The sequence below is a fragment of the Urtica dioica genome, chromosome 8, assembly GCF_054948205.1.
Source record: "Urtica dioica subsp. dioica isolate 48M chromosome 8, U.dioica_male_clone48M_v1_H2, whole genome shotgun sequence".
Classification (NCBI taxonomy): Eukaryota; Viridiplantae; Streptophyta; class Magnoliopsida; order Rosales; family Urticaceae; genus Urtica; species Urtica dioica.
The window spans coordinates 26,151,031-26,160,523 of record NC_142763.1 but is presented as its reverse complement, the minus strand read 5'-3'; the positions used below and the strand labels follow the sequence as shown (position 1 = coordinate 26,160,523).

Here is a 9,493-nt window from a genome sequence, read left to right as displayed (position 1 = left end):
GTAGTAAGCAATCAACGTTATGGTTTCTAGGTTAGCGACGATGACGAAGAAGATGGGGCTGAACAGCAAGGCCGAGCAAGCCAAGGCTCGCAAGATCGCGACGGAGACGGAGCGCAAGGACCGCGAGGGGGCGCGACAAAGACGACAAGAACTTCGCCGCCTAATGGAGCTGGAGGAGAGGGAGCTCGAGATGGCGGCGAGGAATCCGATCAAAAAGCAAACCGAGTCTCGATCTCTGTTCCGAAGGCGACAGAGGCGGAGCTCCTATGGTGGCAAGAAGAGGAGCAGAGACGCTGCGGAGGAAGGTTGAGGAGTCGCGACGGCTCTTTGATTTTTTAATAAAGTTTTAATAAAATATAACCGAATTTTGTTTTTTAATAGAAACCGAGTCTCTTTGGTTTTTTAATAAAAAAAGAAATGGTTTGATTCAGATTTAATGTTTACCATAATACTTTTTTTTCTTCCACACGTGATAAGCACATGTTCATTTTCTGGCCTTTTTGACGACAATTCTAACAGAAGCACTAGAAACAAATTGGAGTTTAAACTATAAAAAAAAACATGCAGTTTTCAAAGTTTTAGGAGTCAGTAATTAAAATGACCATAGTTCAGGGGGGAAAATGTTATTTATTCATAAAGTAAAACCCACATGTATTTATTTATTTCCATCAAGGACTAAACCCCCAAAACTAACAAACTACAAACCCAGCGAGTTCAGTCTCCCAGCCATGTCGGAATCGCCTCTGCGGATTCGAACATACGACGAGCTTCCATCTCCCACACACTTCAACTCTACAATCGAATCCACAAACGTTCCCGCAGTAAATTTCCGATTCTTCCGAAGCTATCCTAACAATTTTGTATTTATAATCAGTTTTGATCACTACTTTGTGTTGCTACTAAAATCCGTTTTTCTCTTACAATGAATCACCAAAGGTTTTTAAATCATGCGTCAAAGATTGGAAAGCTTTCTCGAAGTGGAACCCATCCAATGGCGGTCTCGACTATTTAAAGGTCAGTCGCTCTTCGAGCACGCTTCGTCTTTGGTTGTAAGAAACTGGTTTTTATGTTTGTTTGATTGTGGTTGGTGATTTTGAAACACAGGAGCGGGTTGGATCGTGTGTTGTCGAGGCCATGCTATCGAAATCTGCACCTTCCTTCTACGGCGATCTCAGAAGCCATGAGAGGGTGGGCTTAATGTTCTTTCGTGTGGTGACATTGAAAAGCAAGCCTTTGAATTCACTGAAGCCGTGGATTTTTGTAGGTCGCTTTACCATTTTCCGATTTCATTGGCTCGTGCATGCAAAGAATGCAGAAATCTGATGTCGGAACAACCAGCGGTTGTGAATCGGAGAGGGATGGGATATCAGAGCCTCGTGATGATCCTTCTGGACAAATCTATTTAGCACAGGTTTCGGTTTTGAGTAATTTTTTATTAAAGCACTTTTCAATAATGATTTCTCTCGGGATCGTAGTTAGTAGTGCTCAGTTTGTGGGACGTTTTTTCGCTGCTCGATTTCAGAAATTGTTGACAAGGGGTATTTGTAAGTGTAGGTACCGATTTTGCATTTTGAAAATGAGGATAAAGTTCAGTTGGAAGCACTGAAAGAGGATATTGAGAAGGTCTGTGAATGTCTTGGACCAACTGTGTTTTCACTCTATATCTCTTCCCTGAAACATAATTTGTTCAAGCTGAATGAGTCTAACTTCGAGTTATTGGCTTTTTTAGCCTTTGTTTTTGGAAGAAAAGCATTTAGCTTCGGTCAACCTATGGATGAGCAGTGCTCGAGCTCGGTCTAGTACTCACTATGATCCGCATCATAACCTTCTATGCTTAGTTTCCGGGTGTAAACAAGGTGAGAGTCCTGTTTAATATTTGGTAGGTTTTGTTACTGTCTCGTTTGCGATTTCCGAAAATGTGGTCTCAACTTCAATAAATGCTGTTAGATATCTCTAAATCTAGACTGACTTATGGTTAATCTTCTAGACCAGCATGAATCTAGACTTGCAATACATCTGCTCGTTAAATAAACAGACAGGGCGTGCCCGTTTGAATTACCATTATAATATTATACTTTTCAAACTACATTAGAGTCAGATTCTTTGCAAAAATAAAAATGAAAGTAAAACTGTTGCTTCGCCTACAAGTATTCAAAATACACCTGAATTTACTTAGCCATAGAACTGTAGTTTTACGATTCTTTAGTCTCAGTAGTTTTTAACGTTATAATCTGATCTAGGTGTGAGCTAAATGTGAGCTGTTGGGTGGCTAACGAGCATTGGAAGTTTTATGTTTTATCCTTATAGTTCAGGTTTTGGCGATGACCAGCTATGTAGCTTATTTTTAGAGAAGATTTTAATCTAAATCTAATGACTAAAATGCTTAATTGCTATAGATGTTTATGTTTTCTTATCATCTGAAAACTTGCTGCAGTGGTTTTATGGCCTCCTTCTGCTAGTCCCATGCTATATTTGATGCCTATCTACGGGGAGGCATCAAATCATAGGTACCCTGAAGAATGCTTTTTCTCTTGATCCTGATTTCTTGTTTTCAGGAAAGCTGTTAATATATCTACTGTTACTTGGGAGTGTAGCCACTGGATCTATTTGCTGTTTAACGAGTTGATTTTATCTTTGTGTCTTTTTCTTTTTATGGCAGTTTGATTTCTCTAGAAAAGCCAGACTTTTCAGTGTATCCACGCGCAAAATATTTAATGGAGAACTCTCAGAAGGTTATTCTCCATGCAGGGGATGCACTTTTTATTCCAGAAGGATGGTAAGATTCAGTTCCGTGACTATCTATAGAATCATGGTTTTACGAGGAACTTTGCTAATTTCTGTTCTATATCCTCTTTCAAGGTACTATAACACAGGTTCTACTCATTCTTTTATTATTGTCAAGAAATGTTTCTACCTGTCTATCTATCAGCTTTATGAAAGGACTATGGTGGTTGTATATTATTTTAGGAATAGGATTTTAATTTTTGGAAGATATGAGAATCGTATGTTTAAAAAAAAAAAATCTTCCACATGTGGTATGTATGGAAAAATGGATACACTCTCTGCTATACGCTACATTTATTTTACTGTAGGTTCCACCAGGTTGATAGTGATGATATAACCATCGCGGTGAATTTTTGGTGGCCGTCCAGCATAATGTCAGGGATGTCTGAACATATGGATGCATACTATCTGCGAAGATTATTAAGAAGGTTCTCTCAGTTGATTTCGTAAGTGTTTTATTTAGTGGTTGCGGTTCAAAATCTAACTTCAGTATATTGTTTTTTTGCTGGATCTGGACTGCATTCGAATTCAAATAAAAGACTTGCAGATAAGGAAATGGTATCTACTCTATCCAATAGGCATATCTGTCTGTCTGCTTCTAGTTTCAGTCTGAATTATTAAATTGCTTGGTATATGTTGCTGATACATCATTTCCATATGAGAAAAAAATTGTTAAGGCTATGCTCAAACTAGGATTTTAAGACCAATCTCTACTAAATTTTTCTTCCTCCCTATCTTTCCGTTTCTTTGGACCTAAGTAATCAGAACATTAAGGGAAATGGTGTGTCAATTTTCTTTTACTAGTGTCGATAGATAGTGATTTAAATCTTGAGTATGTACCACTCCATCACTCAGGCACCTCTCTCTCCTTTAACAATATTTTCTCTTTAGCTTCAAAAGCTAGAAAATATTCTTTTTTCTCTCTATATTTTTGTTTTTAGCATTTTCCTATAACTTTCCCTGTTAAATCTAGCTCCAAATATAGCCTTTATGGCTCGCTGGAAAGAAATAATGCGAGTTTTTCAAGGAATAAAAAATATGAGATCAGCTGTGGGGGAAATAGATGTGGATAAACTTGTATGGTTTCATTTCAAGAATAAAAACTTTGAGCAATTTTTATTTTCTTTTTATTCGAGACCAAAATCTGTAATTTCTCAAGTATAACCTTATATAACTAATAAAATAGTGTCTCCCTAGAAAAAGCATAGCCTAAATGTTCTTGGACTGTAATTTATAGTGGTCCTTGGTAGTATTTGTGTCATGTCGTTCAAAAGAAGGAACTACAATATGTTAAAGTTCTATTCCCTATTAAAGTTTTGCAACTATTTTTGGGAAGACACCACATTTTTATTTGAGTTTTATCCTCAAGTTTTATTAATTTAATGTTAGCTATCAATTTGTTTTTTTATTCCTATTATCCGAGTTTCTCCCAGTGCAACAAAAAAAAAGTATGAAAAAGTTCTCCAGCTTTTACTCATACAAGTACTTTCAATTAGGGCAGAATGAAATTCTGAGTCAAGCTACTGCGCCTTCCGCAAAATTCGAGAATATGAAGGTTACACTAGAATCGGATGGTAAGAGAGAAGTCAGTTATTGTGGATTGAACTCTACGACGTTTTGAAAATGTGTATTTTAATTTCACACCAGGTCAGCAGACATGTGAGAAAAAGGAGTTAGAAGGCAAAGGGCTGGAGCAGAGAACCGTTTTACATGAACTGGAACCAGTTGCCATTCAGGTTCTTCATGCACTCGTTTCTTTAGTTCATCGCCAGATAAATGTTTCTGACAGTGGTGAACTCGTGAAATCCGCACCGACAACCGATTCTGTCAGAAGGGTTGACGTGGAAATCACAAAAGCCGCATCGGGTAGATTACCTGGTGCGCAAGAGGATGAGATCGCTAGAATTTTGTGGAGCCTGGAGCCATGCACTCTTCAAGATATCTTTCTTGCAATGGCGGTGAATTTTTATGCCTTTTATTTTCTTGTACGTCTCTGATACAACCCTTTGGGTAGAACTCATCCCCAAAAGCTAGCTATTAAGGAGAGGGTGCCCATATTTTAGTTATGTGGGACTCCTACATGCCAATTCCATACTTGACGATGTAGGAATCAACTAGGACCGTAACAGTCTCTACAACTTATCCTGGCTATGAAGTAGGTATTCATTTGCTTTTAGCTTAAGCTAGTAAAGCATTATAATGTATTTTATTTTTTTCACCTCTCTTTCCCCCTTCTAATTTTACTGGCTATTTGATATTTAGATAATATAACATGTCTCGTAGCTTTGTGGTGTTGTACTAGTGTATAGAATTTTCTTTGTTAGTTTTTTTATTTTTGCTTTTAGAAGAGAGTGGTTGTGTCTTTTAATCAACTTGATAATTCTATTCTGGCTGTATCTCTATATTTTCTTTAATTAGACTTCATCTCTTTTTTCAAATAAAAATATTCTGAATTTAGTGCAATAAGTTATATTATTCTAGTTGGTATTTTTTTTAATGGTTATCAGCTAAAATTGTTGAGTTGAAACCTTTGTCTTGAGTTTTAAATATTGCAATAATTTATTAATGCTTTCACGGTATAGGAACTCAAATGCGTGTATAGAAACAATTTCGGCTATGTTTGCAAATCAATATTCTTCTTTGCTTAAATACAGTGATAATTTTAAAGACGTCTTTCAAGTATTTTAGATTATTTATTGGAATTCGGACAAAATGCTATAATAATTCTGTTTCTTGATGGAAATTTTCTTTTTCCAGCACAACTTCCCAAGAACTCTGGAGGCTCTAATACTTCATTTGCTTTCACCAATCGCAGCAGAAGTCCTAACACGTAAATTTGATGAGCTAGAGCAACTTATAACCGAGGAAGAGAGGTAACAGCTGGCTTTGTACAATTTTCTTTTTGTAGTCTTAGTGTAGAGGAATAATTTCTTTATTTGATTTTTTGCCATCACTTTCAGAAATAAATTTTACCAAGTTTTCTATGGCGCTTTTGATGATCAATTCTCTGCAATGGATGCTATTCTAAATGGTAAAGAAGCGTTCGCACTTGAGGTAATTGCATGCTGCGTTTTGTCCTTCCTAAGTAGAAAATTGTCGCATTAAAATGCCGACACAGCGATACTAGAAATGAAAGGATGTAAGAACTAATAAAATTATCATTTACAAGAAGCTCGTTTTTCGTCTTCTTTTATCAGGATATGAATAATTGAAGAGCTTGATTTGTTTGGCATGTAGATCATCCTGTTTTTCATGTGTAAGGAAGGATAACATTATAGTTTCTTTAGTTAGCCCACAATAATTGGCTTGTTCAGTCGTCCCATATGTAGAAACAATCTAAAAAATCGAACACAAATTTTGGCATCACTCACTCTATGTAAAATAACAGCAGAACCGAACAAAGAGTGAAAATTTCCTGATTTTAGGGGATTGTTTTAGTTATGGTCTTTCAATGAATTATGTTCTCATTTATACATAGTTTTGTTGCTGTTTTCACAAACCATTCAATTGTCCTTCCCTCCGGTGGCAGAATAAGAACTCATAACTTCATTTTTGACATCCTTAAAGCATTTAAGGTCCTTCATTTTACTTTTTAGAATTATTTCTATTCTTAAACAGCTTTGTCATTTTGACTTAAATCTACTCTTTCAAGTTCTACTAACTACTTATAATTGAACTAGCTCTTGTATGTGAATTATTTCTATTCTTAAACAGCTTTATCATTTTGACTTAATCTACTCTTTCAAGTTGTACTAATTAATAATCAAACTAGCTCTTGTATGAAACATACGAGAATGAGTTCATTAGGAACTTGAAAGAGTTACGAGTGTTCTTGTATGAAATAAAACAGCATGACTCAGAGGACTCATTATTCGCAAAGAAAAATTCTAGAAGCTCATTATACCTCATTATAGATATCAGACTTTCTCTTTATTTCTATTATCCATCAGTCCAAGTTTAGGCAGCTGTACTTTCTAGCTAATTGCTGTTTTATTTGTGCCACCAATAATAAAATTGTCCTATAAATGAGTGCTATTGCTTCGGCATTGCAGTTTATCAATTATATGAAAGAAAAAAGTATTCAACACCTTTTTTTTTTTTTTTTTTTTTTTTTTTTTCGGGTTACCTCAAAAGGATCTGTTATGCCTGTTTGTAACTTCTATTTAGACACTGCCCATTTGAATGACAAAACATTAAAGATGTTTTGATCTACTTGTTATGAAGCCGGATCTTTTTTAATTTTTTTCCTACTGAGGCCAAATGTAAAAAAAAAAAAAAGTAGCTGAAAATATTTATTTGTTTTGGAATTGCAATTCCTTAAGAAAGGTTCAACTAATCTCGTGTCTGTGCAATGCTCAAATTTTTGTGCAAGTAATTAGTCATCTTTAGGATGTTGTCTATTGTCTTAATTTCGTTCTATATAATCTCTCTTTGTTGCATTTTTCTGATCCAATCCTTGGCACTATCTCATTTCAAAAACTTGCTTTTATATCAGTGAATATCTTTTCTTTTCATTCCTTGCATATTCTCAGAATCATTATCGTCAAAGTGGGCATCTTTGCAATCTTTAGCATATTTACTTTATAGCTTTAGCTCTCCAGATGTTTTAGATAGAAACAAGATAAAACTATGTAAGTCAGACATAGATTCGAGCAAATTAATGATGAATTGTTTTATTGATCAAGGAGAATGGTAAAAGAAAGGCAAGGTGAGATTAATGAGAACAATTCAGTAATTACTTTAGGTGTAATGCTTTGTTTGAATCTCAGCATATACCCAGAAACTTGTATATTACATTCCAACTTTCTCATGAGATTGGCAAGTATGACATAAAAAAGAAATAGAGTGGTGGTCAGTGTAAATTAGAATCTTATATCGAAAAGAAAAAAAGAGTTAATTATTCCAAGTGAAGAATCTGTTTAAAGACCTGAATGTTGTGAAGGAATCGTTGTGTGGTGAGCTATGTAATGTGGGCTATTATTGAAAATGTGAAGCCTTATTATAATTTATGTTTTTTCAGGCATTCAGTAGCTTGTTGGACAAGCATCTAGGAGTGAATTTTGGTGGGTCCATAAGAACGAAGAGATGAGATATCTGTTCAGGAACAATACTTTAGTGAATTTGGTCCCTCCTGAATCCTGAGAGCAAATCGATGCATATTCACTGCAGAGCCTTTTACCTTCTTTCAAACCATTTTATCATAGCATATGTTCTTGCATGTATATATTTTGTAGAATTTAAATCATCACCTGCTTTGACTAGGATTATAGTGCTCTGTGCTTCGGATTGTGTACATGGCTACCTAGACTATAATGATTTTATTCATTGTCCTGTTCAGTTTTCGAGATTCCTTTCCATTTTGTTACTGAAACTCGTCACGTACGAGTAATTCATTTTTTTCACTGAAAGCGATGTCGTCACTCATTTCCACATCCTGATAATTTCCGTGCTCTTTTTTATTATTTTTTAATATAATTTAGAGGTTGGACCTCTTAGATTCTAGAGGAACGGTTTGTTATCAAATAATTGAGAAAATAATAAAGACACTCATTTTCTTGTAGGTTGGAAAACATAGGTGGACATCTCATTTTATTCTCTGCTACATGTAGAGTTTTGTGTATTTTATTCTCTATTAAACAGCATAATAAATTGTTAAAGAGTGTTCATTTTGTAAATAAATTTATGAGCATAATTTTATTTTATTTTATTTTTTGCTCGAATTTATAGGCATAATAGAAATGAGAAAAAGGGTGGATTGCCTTGAAGTGAGAATTAGCAAGAGAAGAGGAAAAAGGTGGGGAAAAAAAGCATAGGAAAAGAAGGGGTTAATTATTAGGGACTGGAATAGAAGAAAAAGAGGGTAAAAGAAGTTTTGTGGAGGCAAAAGATTCTCTGGAGGAAGATGACACATGCAAGTAAGTCGTTGAAAAAAAGGTAAAGAGGAAGATGAGAATAGAAGAGAAGCTTTTGGTTTGTCTTGTTGCGCCATAAAAGAAGAAGTAAAATAAAATAAAATAAAATAAAATAAAAAAGAGTGTGCCTTTTTTTTTACCGTAGGCAAAATGGCATGTATTGTACATCAACCCTGCAACTAACGTAACGTATCTACTTTCTAAAAAGCCAAGGATATACTACAAACCACCCAAACCCAAAGAGCCCTATACTTTCGTTAATCCCAATGCCATGTTCTCTCCTCTCACTTCCTCTAAGTGGATATACCAAGCTCTTTGGAGACCTTGTGGGGAAAAGAATTTTGGCTATACCATTAACTTTGCCAAAGAAAGATGCATGGTTTGAATTGAACTAATATTCCTTCTTTTACGCTTCATATAGTTTTTCACAAATTTGTGAACACATATAAAGAACAAAGCACCCAAATTTTATGAACTAAGCTAATTTTGAGGAGACCCTTTTAAAGAATAGTTTAGCTGAACTTAGTACACCTAGATATAGCACATCCAATGTTGTGTGTGTGTGTGTGTGCTTTTTTTTTTTAATTCATAAAACCTTTCTCACGGTGGTCGAATCTGTATATGATATATGATATGATAGATGTTTGTGAGGAATGTGCACAGAAATTGATAAAGGGCGTCATGTAATCGAGTGAATAAAAAGACTTGAGAACCATTATGTTTAGGGCATTCTTATGTTTATCTAAAATGAAAAAAGAGAAAAAAAAAAAAATTCAAACTTCGATTAAGCGTCTTTT

The 9,493-nt window shown here is 35.1% G+C and overlaps 1 protein-coding gene across 5 annotated transcripts; it reads left to right on the top strand.

Moving 5' to 3' along the window:
- The first annotated feature begins 673 nt into the window (after positions 1-673).
- Positions 674-8,216, top strand: LOC149388692 (2-oxoglutarate (2OG) and Fe(II)-dependent oxygenase superfamily protein). 5 transcript variants are annotated; one of them, XM_089624397.1, is made up of 15 exons: positions 674-821; positions 937-1,014; positions 1,105-1,188; positions 1,265-1,411; positions 1,555-1,623; positions 1,730-1,856; positions 2,435-2,507; positions 2,660-2,776; positions 3,093-3,212; positions 3,324-3,342; positions 4,286-4,358; positions 4,432-4,742; positions 5,542-5,657; positions 5,745-5,838; positions 7,805-8,216. In XM_089624397.1, exons 1-15 carry the CDS (start codon positions 729-731, stop codon positions 7,871-7,873), a joined length of 1,590 nt encoding a protein of 529 aa, XP_089480523.1. In that variant the 5' UTR covers positions 674-728; the 3' UTR covers positions 7,874-8,216. The 5 variants fall into 5 exon arrangements, with proteins under 5 accessions (XP_089480523.1, XP_089480522.1, XP_089480525.1 ...); XM_089624396.1 differs by having other exon boundaries at positions 4,432-4,769; XM_089624399.1 differs by lacking the exon at positions 5,745-5,838.
- Positions 8,217-9,493: the final 1,277 nt, after the last annotated feature.

Bases quoted from the DNA above. Each gene is read 5' to 3' on its own strand.
- LOC149388692 (XM_089624396.1), top strand. From the start codon at position 729: ATGTCGGAATCGCCTCTGCGGATTCGAACATACGACGAGCTTCCATCT. The intron at 1,412-1,554 runs GTTTCGGTTTTG...TTGTAAGTGTAG, and splicing joins GACAAATCTATTTAGCACAG to GTACCGATTTTGCATTTTGA. The intron at 1,624-1,729 runs GTCTGTGAATGT...TGGCTTTTTTAG, and splicing joins TGAAAGAGGATATTGAGAAG to CCTTTGTTTTTGGAAGAAAA.